At 39.7% G+C, this 23611-nt stretch overlaps 1 protein-coding gene across 5 annotated transcripts in view; it reads left to right on the forward strand.

Annotated features, from left to right (window-relative positions):
- Nucleotides 1–22561, forward strand: part of RAB27B (RAB27B, member RAS oncogene family) — a 180025-nt gene extending 157464 nt beyond the window's left edge. For 3 of the 5 annotated variants that reach the window (XM_060405294.1, XM_042239483.1, XM_060405295.1), the window contains 6 exons: nt 1451–1526; nt 3815–3989; nt 5711–5796; nt 11138–11241; nt 14589–14712; nt 16249–22561. In XM_060405294.1, coding sequence (XP_060261277.1) covers nt 3837–3989; nt 5711–5796; nt 11138–11241; nt 14589–14712; nt 16249–16438 — 657 coding nt within the window. In that variant the 5' untranslated portion in view covers nt 1451–1526; nt 3815–3836 and the 3' untranslated portion in view covers nt 16439–22561. The remainder of the gene's footprint in view (nt 1–1450; nt 1527–3814; nt 3990–5710; nt 5797–11137; nt 11242–14588; nt 14713–16248) is intronic. The other 2 variants (XM_042239482.1, XM_012103738.3) reach the window with 1 other exon arrangement.
- Nucleotides 22562–23611: the final 1050 nt, after the last annotated feature.

Below are 23611 nucleotides of genomic sequence, written 5' to 3' on the forward strand. Positions count from 1 at the left end.
TGTTATATTTGCTGCGCCAAGGATAGATTATTGAAATAAAATCACATATTTTAGGACTCAGGAAATCACATAATTGTAAAAGAGGAACCAAACTAAATACAAAAGAACTAAAAAAAAAAAAATACAAGCTGAATGTAAAACAATTATATGTATATATGTATGAAGTGAGGGCTTCCCTGGTGGTTCAGATGGTAAAGAATCTGCCTGCAATGCGGCAGAGCTGGTTTCAATCCCTAGGTTGGAAAGATCCCCTGGAGAAGGGAATGGCTACCCACTGCAGTAAAAACTGACTCATAAAATTTATTTTTCAAAGAAACGTGGAGGCAAGCTATCTTATACCCAGCTCACTATGTCAGTTTCTTTAATAGTCTATTGAAGACACTGGATAAATTGTTTCCACAGTGCCAAGTTTCCCATTCATTTCAGGTGGAATTTATGCTCAGTGCCACAAAATCTCCACCTTCTTTCGCTTAAAGAAAAGATTCTGTGTGGGCTGCAGTAGAACTGATCCACGTTAGCTAGGGGCGTTGACTCTGAATAAGCATGTGTTTGGGAGGCAACCCCAGGCCGTCTATGCACTGCAGATTGGCGTCAGGGCAGAAGTACATGGTAGGTCAGGTGGCTGGCAAGGAGCGATAGTCCCATTCTGTAAGTGGCAATTAATATGGTCCTGAATCTCCTCTCATACCTCATTCCTCCCTATGCTGTAAGGTTAAATGCAAGTCCTTCTTCTTCCGCAAAAGCTTCTCTGACATTTGCAGTCCATGAAAACTACCGTTTTGTTGGAACTAAAAAGCACAACTGTTTGACTCATTTATCAACTAATCATGTTCCACCACGTAAAATTATATTGTATTGTCTTGCATCTTTGTTCAACTTCTAAGTGTGTGCATGCCATGTCAAAAGTTAGATTACAGAGTAATTTGTAATTAATTTTTGTAATTTTATACAGTATAGTTTGTGACACAGAGATAATGTAGGGAGGAGTCAGACCCATTTCCTGAAGCATGACAGTCTTCTGGCTTTTTCTTCCCTTTTAGATTCATAGAACTACAAATACTGTCAGTCATTGTGCAGGAATAAACAATACTGCTAAACTTGTCAGCTTTTTTATCCTTCCCAGATCTTTGTTTTTAGCCCAGTTCTTGGAAAAAGAAGGCTTTTCAAGGCTTTTATTTTTCTTTGCAGTGTTATATTTGCTGTGCCAAGGATAGATTATTGAAATAAAATCGTGTATTTTAGAACTCAGAAAATCACATAATTGTAAAAGAATTTTATAACTTTTGTCTTTGGACCTGATACTATATGTTGAAGACATTTAACTAGATTTGCTCAAGGTTTAACCTTTTGTGACACTGTCACCAATAATATTGTGAAAAACATAGTAGACTTTAAGCAAAATTTTAAAATGTGCTGATGTATCTTCTTGACTCTGTTTTCATTTTTCCAGGAAACCACAGTATCCCTCAACTTTATCTTGTATTTAGGTAACCAGTAGCTTCAATTTCTTCCCTCTGATTATCAAGGTTTGTGTCTGGGGAAAATTTTGCTTTAATTACTTAACTATCTAAGAATATTTTAATTTAATCTGTTTTTTTCCCCAAGAGAATTAACAGTTTTATCCCATTCTACTAGTCAGGCAGACTTTATCACCCTTGGAGGAGCTTCGCATGAGCAAGTTTGGAAGGGAAAGAGAGAATAAGATAGAGTGATGGTGGTGGTGAGAACCTTAAATGGGGCGGGGGGACTATGCAACTTTGGCATCAATCTCCTCTAGCAACACATTTTTCTGAAAGACTAGGAGCAGCAATATCTTCAACCAAAAAGTACTGATAAGACATTTAGTACCATCCAATGCAGAACTAGTCACTGCTACACAGTCCATCAGGGCAGACATTTTCTAAGAATTTCACATCAATAGTGGAGATACCTGGATCAGGGAAGGCTGGCTGTGGATGGTTGCTAGGCACCTCTTCCTGAGCAGTGATTATACTTTCTATAGATATTACAAAAGGAAAAGAGTACATTCGTAGTCAGCAAGCATCCACCCTGAGAGTCTCACTCAGTGTAGAAAGGATGATGTTATAAGAGGAAAGCTTTAGTGCAGAAATATAAATCGGCAGCTCTCAAAGTACCTGTACTCAAAAACCATTCACTAATTAAAGAATAGATATCCACCACCCATAATACGCTTATTAGGATTTAGCATCAGTAGAGTTCAAATTTTAGAAAATTCTGGTGTAAAAACATTGTAAATCTTCCAAATGATGTAATAATTCTGGCTGGCTAACTACATGATAATGTTTTTTTCATCATTATTTACCCAAAGGCTTGAAACCTTTTAGTTTTACCGTGTGCTAAAATGACAATATAAAATTTTTTAAGTTTTGTTTAAATTGCATCATTTTCTTACTTATAGAAAAGTGATTAGAAGTATGTAGCAATTTTTATGGAATAGCCTGTTGTTGACATTTGATTTGGATCACCTCAGAACTCCTGAAGAGTACAGTGTTTTCTGAACTGTAGAAGTGGAGGAATATTCCTCCCTATCACCTAATAGAAGAGAATGTTTCTAATCCAGGGACATCTTCATAAGCCTTTCTCTACATAGAATATGACAAATCCATTTCTATAACCCAGATCCGTTGTACCAAATCGCAAATCATTTTGCTACCCTGGAGAGCAGACACTGCACCGAGTGTTTGGTGGATGGTGGTGTAATTCAGAAGCATGTAGCAGGAGTTTTCGTGTCACCACTGTATTTAACATTAACCCTTGGCATCTAGCACCTGTGATTATTGTAACAACGGAAGAAATGAAGACTGAGACAGTTGTTTAGGGCAATGGGAGAAATGGCAAGAGATATTCCTTCAGGGGAAATGTTAGCAGAATTACTGTAGTTATGCCTCTGAATAGCTCTTCCTCTTTTTCCAAGGCCTAGAAAATATTCAGCAGATTTGCCAAACACAGCAGATTTGCCATTGAAGAACAGAGGGTTCAGTATTTCAAAACAGAAGATTTTAAAACATGGCTATTGAAATGATTTCAAATCAATGTTTTTAAAGGTTGTCATTTCGTTGTTAAATTTTTTAATTAAAGAGAGAATATTTTGTATTCACATAACAGAAAGTTCATCCTGCAGGATTAGATGCACAATATTCCCCTAGGTTTTTGTCTTCCATTACTCATATATAATTTTAGCCTCCCTCTACACACCTGCATCGTCTTGGACATACTTCTCTGCTCCCTGTGACTCATCTTCCTAGCACCATACTCCTGATCCGAAGGGACACTGGTTTTAAAAAAAAAAAAAAAGCTGTAACTCTTTAAGTTCTACTATTGCCTTGACAATGGCCATCCATGGCGGGTATCACATAGCTTTTTGCTCCATATTACCTGACATGAGAGCTTCCCTGGTGGTTCAAATGGTAAAGAATCTGCTTGCAATGCAGGAGACCCAGGTTCGATCCCTGGGTTGGGAAGATCCCTTGGAGAAGGGAGTGGCAACCCACCCCAGCATTCTTGCCTGGAGAATTCCATGGACAGAGGAGCCTGGTACAGTCTATGGGGTCGCAAAAAGCCAGACACGACTGAGCAGCTAACCCTTTCACCTGACGTGACGTAAAAAGATAGGCACTAAGTGAAATCATGGGAGAGTTCTTAGTTCTGAGGCTGCTCTGAACTAGTTAACTCAGAATTTCACAGAATAGAGGCATTTCAATCTTATAACTTTGAAAGTTAAATTTACATTGTTTTGAAGGAAGCCAAAAGAAAACAGTGTTCATCATAAATGCTTATTTTTCCTTCAACACAGGCCCACCATCACGACCATCACTATGACCGATGGGGACTACGATTATCTGATCAAACTCCTGGCCCTTGGAGATTCAGGGGTAGGGAAGACAACATTTCTTTATCGATACACAGACAACAAATTCAATCCCAAGTTCATCACGACAGTAGGGATAGACTTTCGGGAAAAACGTGTGGTAAGTTTTTAACCATACTGTTAACCAGTTGCTGATCCTCCTATATATAAAATAAGAATTAAGAAAATATGTTTATTGCATTGCAAGGTGTCTTTTATCACATGAAATTCATAACCTGTCACTTTGATCCAATTTGAATATTATATTTCACTGTCTCAACTCTAAATAACGTTTTGCTTAGAAAAAATCCAGTGGCACTTGTCTCCAGAAGCACAGAGTGCAACTAAAATAAATTATTTATGGGTTTATATAGTGTGTTTTCTATGAATTCTTAAGGAATCTTTCAAAACAGGAATTCGTTATCTAAAACCATCAACTCTTGATCTAAGTTTCTCAATAAAAGCAAAGTGTTCATTTCCCTGTGCTTAAGAAAGAGGTTAAAAGGATGATTGGCAAATAGCTGGAACATGAGCTCTGTGAGTCCCTGCTGCCTTTTTATTTTTGTGTAGACTCAGCCATCAATCACTAGCTTCTTATGAACAGAATGTGAGACCAACCCATGCTATTTTTCAAGATAAGAGAGTTAAAGTGAGAATCACAACCACTTCCTTCCCCTGTGCTAGACGCTAATGACAGGAGTAAGGATATTGTGACATGTGAGACGTGGAGCATAGGCACAGAAGCGGAGCCAGAGTCGCTGCCGCCCAAGGTGATCTTGAGCGCCAAGATGGCGGCGGCTCCGTTTCATGGCTGCAAATCCCCTGGTACCTCTAACGCCGATTCGCTTTGCTCTATTTGTCGTCTTAGAAACTAATACAACGTTTTAAAGCAACTGTACGCCAATAAAATCTTTCTTAAAAAATAAATTCACTCATTCCTCAAGAATTGGGGAGGAAAAAAAAAAAAAAAAAACAAAGAAAATGAGGATTGAGAAGTTAAATCATGATTTCTTAGAATGTCCTGTCCCTTATCTGAAACTTGTCAATATTGTAGTCTTAGCAAATTTGCTCCCAATCCCTCCAGGGTATTTCTGGGCCTTCTCCCCTCCCATATGTCTGCACAGATGTAGGTATAAGTCCGTGCAAAGTTTTCCCTTTAAAATATTTTATTTTCACTAAACCATAAGTAAGGGAGCTAGATAATATTACAATTGTTATACTTGGTTTAAATTAAGAACTCAAAAGGCCATCACCTATAAAATTTAAACTTTTCTAAAAAGAGCCTTTGAAGAAATGGGTAAAAAGGGAAGACTTGGAATAGCCTGTGTAAACTTACTGAGCAATCCTGTGTGCATTTTGTGGCTGTCTTTTTGAAAGTCCCAATCCACAGTAGAAGATACTCAAATACTTGTAAAATATTTTACTGTTTTAAAAATTCCTTCAAATGTGTTATTTCACTTAAGTTTGCAGTAACTCTGTAAAATAGGAGATTATGGGTCTCAATTTGCCAGTAAGAAAGTAAAAATCTATGAAGTTAAATGAAGAGTTGATATTCGAACCTAGAACTTGGGTCCTTAGTCAACTGTTTGCTGCTTCCTTGAGGAAATGACAGAAGGTGTCTAATTTAAGTTTGCAGGATGCATAAATTGTGTTGAAAACCATACTTGACATTTAAAAGTGAGAGTATATGTGATAACTTCTAGGAGAAAAAAAGCAAATATTTATTCTCCACTGTGAACTTTGACTATAATAATTGAGAAAAAATACGCAGAGTGAACCCAGGGAATTTGAATGCTGACGAAATCAAAGCAGCATAAACTAATGACATTTGTATTCTTTCAGGTTTACAACACACAGGGACCAAATGGGTCAACAGGGAAAGCATTTAAGGTGCATCTTCAGCTTTGGGACACTGCAGGACAAGAGCGGTAATAGTGAATTATTTTGTTTCTAGCTACAAATAGCTTAGAAAAATTTACTTTAATGTCAATGTGTGTTTGTACAGTGTATGTGTGTGTGTGTGTGTGTGTGTGTGTATGTGTGTGTGTGAAGTTGCTTTAGTCATGTCCGACTCTTTGTGACCCTGTGGACTGTAGCAGGCCAGGCTCCTCTGACTATGAGATTCTCCAGCCAGGAATATTGGAGTGGGTTGCTGTTTCCTCGGGTAGGGGCTCTTCCCAACCCAGGGATCGAACCCATGTCTCTTATGTCTCCCGCACTGGCAGATGAATTCTTTACCACTAGTGCCATCTGGGAAGTGGTATTGTATGTGCCACTTTAGTACGACTACTGTATGTGAACTTGAAAAATGTAAGGAAATGCAGCTCTCCTCCTGGTTTCAGAATAGACATCTGTATCAACAAATAAAAATAAATTATCTGTAGTGAATTAACCATAACTAGCAATTGTGCATTTGGTGCAGATTGCAAAAATCAAATTTTCAGAAATCTCTGTGAAAATTCTTATGCACTGTCTTTGTACTTTGTGATCATTAAAAAAAAAAAATCCAGAATTTAATTGAACTGGGGTGGGAAATTAACATTGTTACAAGTGCTACTTGAAGAGTGAGTTGAAGGAAAGGGTGTTAATATATTTTTCATCTCTTTCTGTGTTCACACAGCCACGCATCCTGTACCATTTGACTGACTTTACTATGATTTCGGTCACACCATCACCCTCCAGTTGGACTTTCAATAGGCCTGGCTCACATTACACGTGCCTGGTGGGGCTTTTCCAAACTCCCCAGCTGAAACAAACTCCCTCTTTCTTGAACTCTTGCAATGTCTATTCTTCCATGCCTTGGGAGGCTGCATGCATGCTAAGTCGCTTCAGTCATGTCCAACTCTTGGCGACCCTATGGACTGTAGCCCACCAGGCTTCTCTGTTCATGGGATTCTCCAGGCAAGAGTCCTGGAATGGACTGCCATCCACTGCAATCCAGAGGATTTTCCCTGCCCAGGGATGGAACCCAGTCTCCTGTGTCTCTTGTATTGGCAGGTGGGTTCTTTTCCACTAGTGCCACCCGGGAAGCCCATCCATGCTTTAAGTTACTTTAACTAAATAAGTTAATTAATTAAATACCACCTTGTAATAAGACTTCCCTGGTGGCTCAGTGATAAAAATTTGCCTGCCAATGCAGGAGACATGGGTTCGATACCTGGGTCAGAAAGATTCCCCTGGAAAAGGAAGTAGCAAACCACTCCAGTATTCTTGCCTGGGAAAACCCGTGGGCAAAGGAGCCTGGCAGACAACAGTCCATGGGATCGCAAGAGAGTTGGACATGACTTAGTGATTGAACAACAACATCTTGTGATAAGGCGCATCTTTTATTTTTGTCTCTAACGGCTGTTCTTCAATCCAGTTGTGGCCTTCTCACCCCAACACAATTGTGAGCTTCGTAAGAACAGAGACCATGATTGTTTTCTCAGCCTTGTCTCTGGTGCAGCAACCCAGACAAGAGACACACGGTAGACGGCAGTGTTGATTGTTTAGAGCTGGTGCTGCTATGCCATGATTTGAAGAAAATACATTTCTTTGAGATCCAAGCTTTCAAAGCACAGAAGACCCCAAGCTAGTGCAGCTTTTCAATATTAGATGAAACAAAAATTGGCAATAGGTTGTCAGAGAAGATACAGAGAAGGCACGTACCTCCAAATTCTGCATCACATGTCTCGCAATGTTTATGCTTGTAAACACTTCAGTCTTTGAAATGAGTCCAAAACATTCTCACTTTCAGTGAGTGTAAACGCCAGGAGAGGTGCCGGGCCCTCTCTGTGAGCTCTTTTGACTGTGAATTCCATTTACACGCATCCTTCAACGCGGCTGGTTCCTCTGAAGTCTTTCCTCACAGGAATCTCTGTTCATATGTCAGTTTTGTTGTCACAAAGATGTATGTTTTATAGACCAATTTAATTCATTTTTGAAGAAGTAATATGAGAAAATGTGGTTCCCATATGTCTTCGCACACGATATGTCAGCCTAGTGTGATGGCAGGCTTCTCTCATCTGTCCCCTTAAGACAGCTGCTCTAGGAGAGAAATGGAAATACTAGGGATTGTCTTACTAACACCAAGGTTATTCATCCCTTGAGAATTTTGTGTTCTGTATATTAAAGTGTAGCTAAGCAACAAGATAAACAATGCCTCACACCTCAAGCCTGTGCCTGAGGACGTCTGGCACTGTAACCCATGTAAGACAGTGGTTATTGATAAAAGTCACATTATGGGAAGGAGGAGAAAGATTATACCCCTTATGTAAACTAAAAGGATGCAGGGCACAGACTTAGTCCTCTCTTAGTTCTCAAGCTATCACGTGCCCCTGGGATCTGTTTATTCATGGGGTCCTGGCATTCCACATTCTGGGGACAGAATGAGGTTGGCGGGTGGAGCTAGAAATAAAGAAGATTACTCATGGAGTAAACCCTGGAAAGGCTTCCCTGGTGGCGCAGTGGTGAAGAATCTGCCTGCCAGTGTGGGAGACACAGGAGACATGGGTTCAATCCCTGGGTCGGGAATATCCCCTGGAGGAGGAAATGGCAGCCCACCCCAGTGTTCTTGTCTGGGAAATCCCATGGACAGAGGCGCTTGGTGGGCTAGTCCATGGGGTCACAAAGAATTGGACAGGACTGAGCGACTAAGCACAGGCACAAAGCCCTGGAAACTCCGGGGGCTCACAAGGGTCCTGGGGTTAAGTGATCCAGGGTATGAGCCTGGCTCAGAGCAGAAGTGTCCTGTCCCTGTTGCTATGGATGCAAAAGTGTTTGCTCTGATGCAATCTATCCAACAAGCATGTTTTAAAGTAGCTGTCATGGGCTGTGGTAATGAGAGGGGAGTAAGGCACAGTAGGTTGTCCTCAGAAGAGAAACACACACACACACACACACACACACACACACACACTTAAAGAGAGGCCAGAGAACAGACTATTGTGGCTGACGGCCACACTCTTGTGGTTTGAGCAGGAGACAGTTTTGTGAGTACAGATAGTCCCCAAAGAGAGAGAAACAACCATTCAATAAAAGGACTATAATCTCGGAGCTTCTAGTGACTGGTAGGGACAAATCCACAAGGATAAAATTGAGTAAGATTTTTGGTATTTCATAATCATCATGATTATATCCTACTCAAGAATCTTATTTTGGAAATAGGCTTAACTAAAATATCTCTTTTCTGTGTCTCCATATTAATAGTATTGTTTCTATTGAAGTCATTTAACTCCTTAATAATTTCATATCCTTTGCTATTTTCTGTCTTTGTTTCTTTCCCTAAATCTGGCAAACACTTAATCATCAAAAAAATATTTCAGAGTCATGAAAACGCAATGAATAGCGAGTTACAAACACAGCTTCTTTTCTCTTGGAGGTGCCTATCTAGGGTGGAATCTGGACAAATCAACAATTGCAATAAAGCTTCAGGCTAGTAACAGGAAAACAAAGAGTGGCTGGGGGCTGTCCGGTACACCAGGAGGAGTCCATAACCCAGATGGCAGTATTGGAAAGTCTAAAGAAGTGATACTTATATATATAAATATATATACTCATACACAATGTATGAGTGAATCTTTTCCTGGCTAAGGGGGTAGGAGGTAAAGGAAGCCTGAAGGCAAGGTCACCCACAGGAATAACAGCGTGAATGAAAGCCCAGGGGAGAGAGTGAACTTTCTAAGAACTTACAGAAGCTCAGCATGCCTGTGGGTAGTCAGGAGATAAAGCTGGATAGAGGAGCAAGGGTCAGTTCATGCAGAGCCTTGGCGGATTATTGAAAAGTTCAGTCATTATCTTTAGAGCCAGGTATCATCATCTAACATTTTTTAGCAGAGGATTTATAGAATCAGTAGGAAGAAATCTGGGAACAAGAGGACCCAAACAACACTGGAGACAGGAAGCCTGTTGAGAACGCTGCCAAAATTATCCTGGTGGAAGATAATGGCCTCGAAACTAGAGTAGTGGCAGGGTACGTGGAGAGAAATGAGAGGGTCAGGAGATATTTGTTGATTGCTTGTATATAATAGGTGAAGGAGAAGGAGGCTGTGGCACCCAAAGAGGATGGTGATGCCATAGATAGAAAAATCATAGAGAGGGTGAGTTTGCTTTCAAACATGTGAAGTTGCTGGTACCTTAGTTTCCTCCAAGTGGAAATATCCAACAAGTAATTGGGCATACAAGTAGCAAGGCAGAAAAGATCTAGACCTATAAACTTGGGGTTCAACATATACACCAGGATAACTGAACCAGCAAAGTAGACGAAATAACCCAGTGAATGTACGTAGAGGATGAAGGGATCAAGAATAGAACCCAGAGGAAACCCAAGAATCTACCAATAGGCCAAAATAGGTGACCAAAAAATTAGGAGGACATTTAGGATAGGATCTGCTTCTCTGTTTAGTTATGTGTCTTTCTTAAAACCAGTTGCCAACTTCACTTCTTTATCAGTATAACCCAGAGCTTCTCTGGACCCTGTGTGTCATCTCCAGTTTTGCCCATTCCACGCATTGAAGTGGATCTCAGAGCATCTTCATGTTCCCTGAGGATGTTGGGGTGAGGAAGGTTGGAGCAAGAGAGAGCAAGTACTTACACTGCCCATGATGAAGTGTATGCTTCAAATTCCTCCCTTAGAAATGAGTGTTCTTACTTTCCCTCCTCAACTAGTAAGTCTCTCTGCCCTTGCCTCCGCATCCCTAATCATAAAGTTTCCTTCTTCCTTTCTTCACTGTCTTTCTTCCTTCTCCTTAAGAGACATGCATGTTTTATCCCCAAAGAGTGTGAATAAAAGTGTTCTTTCGCCAACGTTGTTTTTCCCTATGAAAGAACCCTAGTTCCAACTGCTGACAAGTTGTGGTTCTCTGCACATAATCACAGGCACTTATTTTCGGCCTGCCATGTGCTAAGCTTCCTTCTGGCCACAGACAGGAAAATTGAAAAGTAGAAGTTAAAGTCTCAGTCCTGAAGTGCCTTATATTTTAACTGTGGGCCACAAGATGCCTGTGAGCCAAAGAGAGAAGGATTCCAAGAGGCTGTGTAAGCAAGCGTGTGATTGAAGGTTACAGACTTGCATGCGTGCCTGCTGTGGAACGTAAAGCCTCAAAGGGATCTTAAACCTACCACCAGATTGTCTCCTCTGACCCCTCAGCAGTCTTTCCGCCCACTCGGGAGGATGATCCAGAGGGATGCCATGGAGAGTTCATATCTGAAAGGGACATAGTGTCGTTCGTATTGTCATCAGAGTATCCGGCCGACTAACTTTCCGAACTGTCCACTGTGTTTTCTTGGCAGATTCCGGAGCCTCACTACAGCATTCTTCAGAGATGCCATGGGGTTCTTATTAATGTTTGACCTCACCAGTCAACAGAGCTTCTTAAATGTCAGAAACTGGATGAGTAAGTGGGACTGAATAACTTCTGTTGGCCGCGTTGGGACCCAGCGGCTCTATGTGCTTCTGGGCCTCACAAGATGAAACCAGAAAAAGTCACAGGTTTCGAGTTGCCTGTGTCACCTTCAAAGTGGTGGCTCGTGTGTGGTTCACCCAGAGTGGCTTGGAATTGGTTTTTCCTTTGACACCTTAGACGAACCGCCATCTATGCGTAAGGCCTTTATGATTGCAATGGACGGGCTATTCATTCCACTTGGGCAGTAAGTCTCAAAGGACTTCTTACAACTCAGCCAGCAGTCACTTCTACTTTGTCTAGCCTGGAGTGGACACAGAGAAAGCACGGCATTTTCCAAGTAGGCACACTGGCACCTACAGTGTGTGCCCTTGCACATGGGTTAACTAAATAGTTAATTAACTCAGGGGTCAGTTAACTGAGAAATTGTTTCAGAGCAGAGCAGCCTCATGAAGATACCATACAATGTGTCTGTCAATAAGCTCACATTGAAATTTTACAATAAGCTCACATTGAAATTTTACTTTTTTTGGACAAGCGTTCGGATGTTAGAAAGACTGGTATAGAAAAGTCTCCATCTTTCATGGCAATTTAAACACAATAAAGCTTCACATTAACCTAATCAGTTATTAAAGCCAGATTGATGTATGTCAGGGCAGAAAGTGGTATTTCGTTTTTCTTTCTTTACAATGGATGTAGCACTAAAGACCATATTTAAGATGACAAATGCCAGTTTTGAATGCACTGGGACACACTAGCAGTCCCATGGGGCTGGTGCTACTTATTTCTAGAGTTGTCGGGGCTGTCTGTGGCCAGAGGGCTATTTTTTTAAAGATCTGATCATGTTATCCCCCTGCTCCAAGCCCTTCTGGGGTTTCCCACTTCACTTGGAATAAAATCCAGAGTCCTTTGCTGACCTCTAAGGCCATCATGGAAGCCTGGAGTGCCGCAGGCCATGGGGTCCCAAAGAGTCAGACACGACTTAGCAACTAAACAACAGCAAAGACCATCATCGTCGCTTCCTCTGTAGATGACTCTCACTCCGGCCCCATCACTGGCCTCCAGACGAAGGTCTCTCCTGAAAAGCGCAGTCCTGCCTTGGGGCCTTTGCTCTGTTTCCTCCTGCCTTGATTTCTGTTTTCCCATTTGCACCATTGTTAATTCTTTCACCTCCTTCAAGTTCTTGTTCAGACCTCATTTATCTCTTGGGAGAAGCTTTCCTGACCACTCCATCTAAAACCGTTCTTCATCACTCTGTGTGTGCTGAGGACACTTTCTGCTTCATTTGGTCACTGCCCCCACCTGACATCGTATATATTATATTATATTATATCATATCATATCATACATTTTTTTGTTTTGTGGTTGTTGTCCAGTCACTAAGTTGTATACAACTCTTTGTGATCTCATGGACTGCAGCATGCCAGGCTTCCCTGTCCTTCATTTTGTCCAGGAGCTAGTGCTCAGTTTCACGTCCACTGAGTCGGTGGTGCCATCCAACCATCTCATCCTCTGCTGCCCCCTTCTTCTTTCTTTGCTTACTTGTGGTTTTGATTCTTTCCACCTCTAGAATGTGAGCTCTATAAAGGTTCAAACTTGTTCTGCTTGTTCTATTGAGATACCCCAGAGCACCTGGCTGAGTATCTGGCTGTATAGATTCTCAAATATATGCATATCTTATTATTTCATATTACATGTAATTAATACTTTTATATATATACACACCTATATATATAATGGCTTTAAATGTAAGCTCGCTAACACAGTTGTGCTACTGGAGAAAAATACCAACAAATTCTGACTTTCTTATTTGCTTCTCCAAATGAGTGTTCATCCTAGGATCTGTCTCCATTTTCTTTTATTATTACATTTCTTTATCTAAAGTGTTATTATTAGATAACAGATAATGTTTTGTTTTTATTATTAGATAATATTATTAGATAGCACACCAAATGTTATTATTAGATTCTGGGAGATAAGGAGATAATAAGGTTATTCAGTTCTTTCAGAGTGATTTATTCATCATTTTTCAAGGTAGATGAGATGCGATGCACCCTTGATTGTAAAATTTTCCAGGATACTGTTGGAATTTAAGATAATTAATTGCCATTTCTAATAAGGCTTTAATTTCTAATATCCAAATAACCGGTGTTACAGAGTCAGTTCCTCCTCTGGCCTCAACAAGGTTGCACTCAGCATGCCTTGAGGTAGACAGTAAAATAGTCCCATAACCTTGAAAATATCATTTCATTCCTTCCTCCCTCCCTTCCTTCTCCTCCCCACCACCTTCTTTTGGAAAATAGAGAAAAACAAATAACCTGTCCTAATATTGTTTCTACATGAATTTCTGGTGGTTCAGAAACGCTCTGCCCTTATGAATCATTACCTTGGCTTTCAGGAAAGAAAAATGTAGCAGCCTCCTGAAGGAAAGAGCAGACAGCCCCTATACTTGAAGGGGCTTCCTGGGTGCCATTAGTGGCGAAGAAACCGCCTGCAGGAGACATAGGAGACACGGGTGTCCAACCCCTGGGAGGGGGGCAAGATCCCCTAAAGAAGAGGTGGCAGCCCACTCCAGTCTTCTTGCCTGGAGAATCCCATGGACAGAGGAGCCTGGCAGGCTACAGTCCAGAGGGTCGCAGAGAGTCAGACACGACTGAAGTGGCTTAGCACACACACACATATACTTTAAGACCATGTTTCCTTATCTTCACTTATATTTGAAGAATAAATGCACTGAAAAGCAGTATATTCAACTCAGGTGAACATTCCCGGATGTTCATTTCCACGGGGTGTAGTAAGAATCCTCCTGCCAATGCAGGAGACATAGGAGACACAGGTTCAATCCCTGGGATGAGACGATCCCCTGGAGAAGGAAGTGGCACCCTGCTCCAGTATGCTTGCCTGGAGAATCCCATGGACAGAGGAGCCTGGCAGGCTATAGTCCGTGGGGTCTCGAAGGGTTGGACATGGCTGAGCACACATCACCTCATCTGTGATGGCTGAGCACACATCACCTCATCTGTGATGGCTGATCACACTGCACCTCATCTGTGCTCATCTCAGAGGACATTTCCCCAGATGCAGAAGCTCACGGACAGGTATTCACACAGGTGCTTTATATACACTCTTACTAGTCTTCACAGCCTGCCACCTGTGAGGCAGTATCTCCACTTTCTAGATGAGGAAACTGTGGCTGGGAAGAGTTAAGCACCTGGGCTAATTTAACTCGTAAACAGTCAAGCTGGAGGTGAACAATTCAATTAGGACCCTGAAGTATGAGCAGTCTTTTGACATCACTTGTTTATAACTAACTTGCTGGTTCCATCTGTTTTCTTTCCAAGGCCAACTGCAAGCAAATGCTTATTGTGAAAACCCAGATATAGTATTAATTGGCAACAAGGCGGACCTGCCAGACCAGAGGGAAGTCAATGAACGGCAAGCCCGGGACCTGGCTGAAAAATACAGGTAAGTCAGCTATGTGGAAATATCCTCTGACCTCACACACTGCTGCTTAGTTAGGGGGCAAGGTCATGAGACTGATATTCGGAGGGATCCCCTTGATTAAGGAGTGACAGATGAATGAAAAAGATCTCCCAGAGGAATATATGTGATGCTTTTAATGAAACTATTCAACATTAATAACCACTCACATTTACTGAATGCTTATTGTGTGTTAGCAACTATTCCTAGACTTTAATTTATCTAACCCTTGTAATTATATATATGAGATTTAGGGCTATTCCATTTGATATATGAGGAATTGAGACACAGAGAAGCTGAGTAACTTATGGAAGGCCACATAGCTGGTGAGTAGTAGAGCTTGAATTCAATCCAGGCTGTCTGAAATCAGAGCCCATTCTTTTGAATATTGTATTCTACAGCCTCTCAGTAGCTACAAAACTCTAAGGAATAATACCTGACCTGGATGTAATACTGCAATTTTTATCCTGAAAGTGAAAGTGTGAGTCACTCAGTCTTATCTGACTCTTTGCGACCCCATGAACTGTGGCCTGCCAGACTCCTTTGTCCATGGAATTCTCCAGGCAAGAATACTGGAGTGGGTTGCCATTCCCCTCTCCAGGAGGTCTTTCTGACCCAGGGATTGAACCTAGGTCTCATGCATTGCAGGCAGATTCTTTACCATTTGAGCCACCAGGGAAGCCCAATTATTATTATCCTAGCTAGCTTAAATGTCAGAGTAAAAAACGTTTTTAAACACCCCAAGTAGTTAGAAACTGACTCCCAAGGCAGAAATTGTCATTCTTTTTCAAATTTAAGTACTTTGCCAAATGTGACAGTTCTGTACCTCCTTGAGAGTTTTACAAATAAATGTACATGTCTTCTTGAAACTTTGGATTCTAAATAAATGTAGATTGTATTCACATGAATATCCTATGCAATGCCTGCCTAATTTCTAAATCAGACTTCTTGATAATTGATTGGAGAGAAGTAATTGTTTAATAGGCTTCCCTGGTGGCTCAGATGGTAAAGAACCTGCCCTGCAATGTGGGAGACCTGGGTTCGATCCCTGGGTCAGGAAATCCCCTGGAGAAGGGAATGGCAACCCACTCCAGTATTCTTGCCTGGAGAATCCCAGACAGAGGAGGCTGGTGGGTTATAGTTCATGGGGTTGCAAAGAGTCAGACACGACTGAGGGACTAACACACTAATAGTTTAATGGCAACATTGATCACTAGTCTGGCATATTTGCCCTCTTCATTTTTAAAAAGTCAGTGGTGAGGCTTGGCTTCAAGTACCTGAGCACCTCTTATAGCAGTTTCCTTGCCTGTAATGCTGGTTACACCCACATGAAAAAGCAACTCACCAGTTTTCACTCACTGAGCAAAACCAAGGATGTTTTCCAACTCAGCCAGCAAAATCGTGATTATTTCACAATCTCTCAGCCAGCCGTGTTTTCGCACGTGTGACTCACTGGCACATCTTGTTGTATCTTTTCTGGTTCCTTCCTTGCAAAAATATTTGTCATCTCTTCCATGCTAGCATACCATATTTTGAAACAAGTGCAGCGACTGGCCAGGATGTGGAAAAAGCTGTGGAAACCCTGCTGGACTTAATAATGAAACGGATGGAGCAGTGTGTAGAGAAGACCCACATCCCCGACACGGTCAATGGGAGCAGCTCTGGAAAGCTGGATGGGGAGAAGTCAGCAGAGAAGAAATGTGCCTGTTAGACTTTACCCCAGGCTCTGATCATCCAGAACCCCAGGCAAACGTCACTTCCAAAAAGAGCGACAAACCCCACCATTGTTGTTGAGTAAACCATGTATAACGGCATGTCTTTCTTTTCCTGCCAGAAATTTTAAAAAACCTGACTAGTCAGCAGTGTTCAGAAGAGTTGACCAGTAATCCCTGAAGCCCCTCCAAACAAGATCAAAGATTTCCCAGGGTCATCATACCATCATGGGTACTCAGTTTGTTTTTTCATAAAGAAGATGAACATATAAAAGAGTATAGAAGAACAGATATCAGTGGGTTTTCCATCAGAACCAAAATTACCTTGTCACACTGGGGACAAGAATAGGTTTCTGAAGGGAGAACACAGAAGGATGACTTTTTTTTAAAGGTTGAATTTACTTGTTATATAGAATCTGATTTGGACTTTTAGGTTTGCATTGAGGGGGACATATTAGCTAAAAGTGCATACACAAAAAGAATTCTAAGTGGTTCATTTAGAGTGACATTACTATGTATATCCTATAAGCTGTGCTAGAATGACAACATTGCTGATAAGGTTACGAGAGGATGAATGTCAGACATCTGAGAATATGTAGGAAACTGTGTAATCATGCCATTTGTATATTCTTAATAAATGGCAGATAGACAAGAATAGGACTGTGAATGGCAGAGGACAAGAAAAAGGCCCAGAGAGAGAGATGAAGGTATGGGAAAAGGCATTTGGGCAGCTGAAATTAAACGTGTCTCTTACAGATGTCTGGGAGAGTTACTTAGCCAAATTTCAATCAAGCCAATTGGAAGCTGATGTTATCGGTTGGCATTAAGAGAGTGCCCAGAGGTTTCCATTTCCAGCACAGTTTTAGAAATTGGTCTAATGTTCAGCTTCTGGTGTAGCGTTCAGCTTCACATTTCTTAGCAAATCATGATAAATAGTCACAAGGAGAAATTAAAAGATTGCTGTTTATTAAATATCTCTCTGAACTCAAGAAAAACTATTTAGCCTTAATTTTTTAGATAAAATATGCTGGTGATATGAAATAAAAAGTGACTATTAATTCTAAGTTTCTAATTTACGAAGTACTAGAAACTCTATATCACATTGTTCCCCTCCAGCCTACACCCACCCCTGGCTTTGATTCAACTGTAAAAACGCAGGTGCGTCACTTTGTAGATCAACAACGTCAGAATAATGATGGATCAATTTTATGGTCACTGAATTTTCATGTCATTCATCACAAAAAAGTTGATGATACCTCATGCCATATTGCAGTGTATTTAGCATCTGTTTTTATTTTGCCAGAGGCAAAATACCTATGGGTGAACTATATTTGGGGGTTGGCAGAGATGAATCTCTGTATCCTGTCTCACCAAAATTTGGTTAATGGCTTTATTTTTCCCATAATGCTGTCTTTTCTTTCTAAAAATGATCACAACAGCATTTTCCATTGCCTATTCTTATGACCGTGTCTAATATTACATTGGTGTTTTATTTTAGCTTCTGATAAACATAAGCCATTCCTTTTAAATTTAAGTGTTTCGATCAAGTTTATCGATAACAAAGTCATCATACTCTGTTTTCTCTGTTTATTATTAGTATATGATTTTTCTAAAGGGTAGTTCCTCTTTGTAGAGAATTTTGCCAATTAAACTGCACTTATCTAGACTCTGTATATTTTTTGTTAAGTTACAAATGTAGGAAACTCCAAATCCCAGTCCCCCACCTTTAACCTCCTTTATCAACCTCCATCTGGTACGAATCAGTTTTGGGAACACAGATCAAAGGGAGTATCCAGCTGTGAGACCTAGAAATGTGCCCTGAATCAGGTAATTTGGAAGCTTTCAAGTCAGTCCCTTAACAGAGTAACACAACCTCAGTGTTGACTGCCCAGGTCCTATGATTTCTGCATGATGCCAACTTCTAAAATTGGTCATGGGTGGGGTATTCCCTCCCATGATGCATTTCTCTTTGATGCTCTTCGTGACCTCAGTGCCTGTGCTGAAAGTATATTAGATATTAGCTAACATCAAAGATGTTTCCTCTGGAAGGAATATGAGCAAAACCAATGTAACCATTGATGTGGCAAATTTTGGTGAATTCTTGTGGGCATTAGATCGATTTCTCCTTTGGATTCAAATTGTGATGTCCCCTGCATTTCCATAATGGGAAATATTTAGACTTTCTAAAATCCAAGAAGCATTCTATTTTGGATATTTATTTTTTCTATTTATTTTCCAGTTATATGATTGATTTGCTTATGCCAAGATTCTGTCACTGTCAGTTACTTAACAAGCTTTTTATTTAGGAACTATTTTAAGATTATTATTTGATAGCCATAGCATGAAGTAGAGGGTGATGATGCCTATAATTATAGAACTATTCCTATAAAAATAACAATTATTGGGTAATAATATCAAGAGGAACAAAATTAAAAACAGTCAAGAAAATTATTTTAAAATCGTATTCTACTTATAAATACTTGTCCTAAAATATTTTATTCTCTGTTGAGTTTGACTTAAGACCCCAAAGTCTATGTAACCATTATTCTTTCATTATTTCAGAATTATTTATTCCATATAATTCATTTTATAATTTTAAATTGATCTGGAGCCATGAAGTATAAGACTGCTTTTGAAGAATTGCATTGTTAACACACAGCAACATGTGTTACTTATTATCTCCCAAATGCTTTAGTAAGCCATATTTTATTTTGGAGAATTATTTAAAATGTACATGAAGTTCTTTCTGATATAGAAACCATTTCTGAAGTGTTTACACTGGTTTGATGTTTACATTGTCCTAATACAGTGCCTCGGATACCTCCATGACCAAATTTGTCTATAGCCGCATAGCTCATTTCCTATAATCCCATGGTATAGGAAGGGCTCACAGAGACGTTAGTGCAGCTAAAGTTATTTTGATGTCTTCAGCAAAGGGTATAAAGATATTATTCAAATCTGAAGATTATTACTACCATCTCTTGGTCACTTTTTGGGAAATGAACATTTCTTGAGACTCTAACTGTGATTAGGTATAAGATTAGCTTTTAATAAAAAACAATAATCCTTTGGAAAATGTATCAGAGGTTAGTTGAGAGAACATGTCTGTCTTGTTGTGATGAGGATAAGAAGTCACAGATTGGCAGAAAAAAATGGTGAATACTGGAAATTTAACCTGTGGGTCTTGACATAAGACTTTTAAAACTCTGCCCAGTGACCACTCTAGCCAAGTTGCCATCATTTCCATATTATCAGCTATCATGCTACAAATAATTCAAAACCAGCATTTTACTAAAGTAAATATTTTCCCTGTTGTTTTTAACCAGATAGGACCTTCTGTGTATCAGTGAGTGCTTTTGTTATGTTGCTAGTACAAGATATTCTCTGCCAACCCATTCTGATAAGAATTGGGCAAGAGTTTTTACCAGCCCTTTCTTGTCTCCTTTATAAGAGAGAGAAGCTTTGACCATAGAGAAGGACTGACTACATTAAAAAACATTTTAATAACAGCTGAAGTATTCTTTAAAGTGTAAATTTTGTGCACTGCAAATCAACAAATTTGATGAAGCTCATATAATTCTCACCAATGGAGCACTGGCTAGAAGGAGACGCAATATGTGTAAAGGGGTGTAACTAGGTGAGGTATATAACCTGGAACTACAAATATGAGGGAGAATCCTCACCCATAAAGAATTTTAGAGCTTAAAACTCAAATTGTAAAGAGATCATATTGAAGTTTCTAGTTTCCTAAGGTACTTAATAATTTTTTTAAAGGAATATCTGTGAGCTATGTTAGCCAAAGCAATAGAAAAGTTATCCTTTACCTTCTACTCCTAAGCTTTAAAGCATTAAAAGATATCTAATGTTTTTTAATATTTTAGGGAAAGCTTTATCATTTTTAGAGATACCAAGATGCTGTCTATATTTAAAACTATTGCCTAGGAATTCACCAAAAGCTATATTTTCTTCTTCATCTTTGACCAGAATGGTATAAGCTTATTTCTGGGAAGAGTGCTGAGCTCTTAAACATGGACAGTAGAGAATATGCTCGGAGTTGAGTGTTGTCTCAATGTTGTATAAATCTATAGAGAAACTTGCCTCATAAAGTAGAACTGTTAGATGAATAGGGAATTTTATGAACTTATTGCCTTGGAGTTCTTAGGTAGAGACCCAACCATGACAACACTGTTGAGTAAGAACTATAAAGAAAGATTAGAGATTCAAGTTGTCTAAATAGAGTTTCTAACTATGGGGGAACATGAAGAAGACCATACTTAAAAGGTTGATTTTTATGTAGGGAAAAAAAAAACAGAGAAAGAGTTATATATTTGGGGCTTCCCTTTTAGCTCAGTCGGTAAAGAATCTGTCTGCAAGGCAGGAGACCTGGGTTTGAATCCTGGGTTGGGAAGATCCCCTCGAGAAGGAAATGGCAACTCACTCCAGTATTCTTGCCTGGAGAATCCCATGGACGGAGGAGCCTGGCGGGCTACAGTCTATGCGGTTGCCAAGAGTCAGACACAACTTAGCGACTAAACCAGCACCATGGCAAATATTTACCTATTCTTTTTATCTTCCAAGTAGAAGTTCAGGCCCTTAGAACTAGGCTAATAAAAATTTTTAAATACCAAATATTTCATGATTGGCATCAAAATTTGAGATGCTTAGAACCATTTTATTTATCCTATCTGAATCTACTTTCCTCATAAATTCACTTTAATTTTTTAAGAAGTGGCATCACAAAGGCCTTTCTGTAGAGCTGCTTTTACCAACAGTCTATGTTTAAGATATTTTCTAATCCATATTTAGTGAGAATAACAGGCAAACAAACAAAAGGATGAGTACCAAAATAACATGGTTTTTAAAAGCATGTCATCTTTCGAAGAAAAAAAAAATATGAAGAAGTCATCTTTGAATTGAGTTATTTAAATTTGATCCCCAGTTCCTTTTCTTTCCAACAGGTCTTGGAAGTCATGGCTTTTATCCCTCAGTAGACTCAGTCATTGGCAAATTCTGTCGGAGCTGCACATCTGTTCTTATCCTAATGGATCCCTTATTTAACCAATGGCTATTATTGACACATCAAAATATTTGCTCCTAGCAAAGCAATAACATATGCTTATCCTTACTCTTCTCTTCTCCAGGTTATTTTTTCAAACACTCTTTGAGAGGAAGACTAGTATTATAGAAAGAAAAGTAGCCAGATAGAACAATTTGGGAGCTGTGGGTGTGTCATTAAATATGGCTTCTCCTCGTATGAGGCTTATAAATCCTGTGTAACTCACAAGGTTCATTTCAGGCTCCAAAGAGAACATATGTAGAAACTGGTTTATAAATTATGTTCCATTTCACAAACTGACACTATTATCCCAAGCTAAGAATAATAAAAATATCACAGCCATACTTTCACAGCCATATGTTCACAAGTGTTATAGCAGGCACAAAACACTAAATTCTAGTAGAGATATCGGAAACCTGAAATGGGTAGTCAGCTCTGGTCATTGTCTTTGATTGAAAATGTTTAATATATTCCAAGTTATTGAAAAAACAAATATGAGTTCTATTTCATTCTGTAGGTCATCTTGTATTTCTTTCAAGGAATCCAGTTACATTCTACATAGGATATTAGAATTTGGTCTAAATCCTCCTTGTATAAACAGGGCTTTGTGTCCACAACCTTGTAAGAGATACTGACTGTATCTGAAATTATTTGAGGAAAGTAAGTTATCCTGCTTAATGTGTTAAAAGTAGACAACATTTTGGCCTAACACTGAAGTGCTTCACTGTATCTCAACAGTCTACATTTAAGTGATATTATCCTCATTTTTAGGCTAAGCACGTTCGATTGTTTTCTCTGTCATCTACTCAGATCTCTGTTTTGTCTAGTGCTATGAATGTAAATTAAAACCTTAAACATGGAGTTTTTATTCTCTGTGCCCTTGAATAGACTGTGGTGCCTGACAGACACTGTCCGGTCATTATTTTGTTGTACCAAAGTTCTAGTAGCTTCAGAAATCAGAGCATCCAATGATTTTGTGGTGTGTGGGTTTAAATATTACAGTCGAGAACTGTATTCAGTGATTGTTTCCGCACACTTTTCAAATAAAAATGCATTTTTATCATTATTTTTTATACTCAAGGCAATCTTATTTCTGTGCTGTAGTCAAATGTATGGAGGATGGGGAACATTAAGTGAATACCAGTATGGAAACCATATCACATTAAACGTGATGTCCATTAGGAATTAGGAAAGAAATGATTTAGATTTCGCCAAGTGATTTTTATCCATCTCTCTAAACTTTCTAAAATGTGAAAGTGAAAGTGTTAGTCACTCAGTCATGTTCAACTTTGCAACCCCATGAACTGTAGCTGTCCAGGCTCCTCTGTCCAGGGGATTCTCCAGGCAAGAATACTAGAGTGGGTTGCCATTCACTTCTCCAGGGGATCTTCCTGACACAGGGATCGAACCCAGGGCTCCCACATTGCAGGCAGATTCTTTACCATTTGAGCCACCAGGGAAGGCCGCATATTATTTGTTTGAAGACTGAGATTTTCAAGGGAACTTTTCTAATAATTTTGAAGTATGCAGTTATAAAATTGGCAGTTAACATGTTGAAGTTATGTCAAGGTTCGTCAGTACTTCAATGTGTGATAACCTATTTCTTTCCCATAAGAAAATGCTGAAGATGGTCATATCTCCTTTAGTCACAGACTGGGAACAGGACTGATGTTCAAGGCCAGTTCAAGGCCACAAGCATACATCTTACTTTTTAATGTTCATTTGCAAAGTTGTTCCCAGAGTTGTTCTTCCTCCATATGTTACATAGATAAGCTTTGCCAAGATAATGATGAGTTTTTAACTTGAAGATAAACAGCTCTCACACAGTAAGCAAATAAATCCTTGGCACCATTCTCTCAACTTTACTCCCTGGTAGCAGTAATGCCTGGAGAAGGAAATGGCAATCCACTGTAGTATGCCTGCCTGGAGAATCCCATGGACAGAGGAGGCTGGAAGGCTGTGGTTCATGGGGTCACAAAGAGTCAAACACAGCTGAGTGACTCACCGCAGCAGTAATGCCACATCACACAGGCAGAGCTTTTTTTCCTGGGTTCACTTTAAATAATTCAAGGTAAGTCATTAGAGATTTGCTTTTCCTAATGGGCTTATAGGGTGT

The sequence above is a fragment of the Ovis aries genome, chromosome 23 (assembly GCF_016772045.2).
Source record: "Ovis aries strain OAR_USU_Benz2616 breed Rambouillet chromosome 23, ARS-UI_Ramb_v3.0, whole genome shotgun sequence".
Taxonomy (NCBI): domain Eukaryota; kingdom Metazoa; phylum Chordata; class Mammalia; order Artiodactyla; family Bovidae; genus Ovis; species Ovis aries.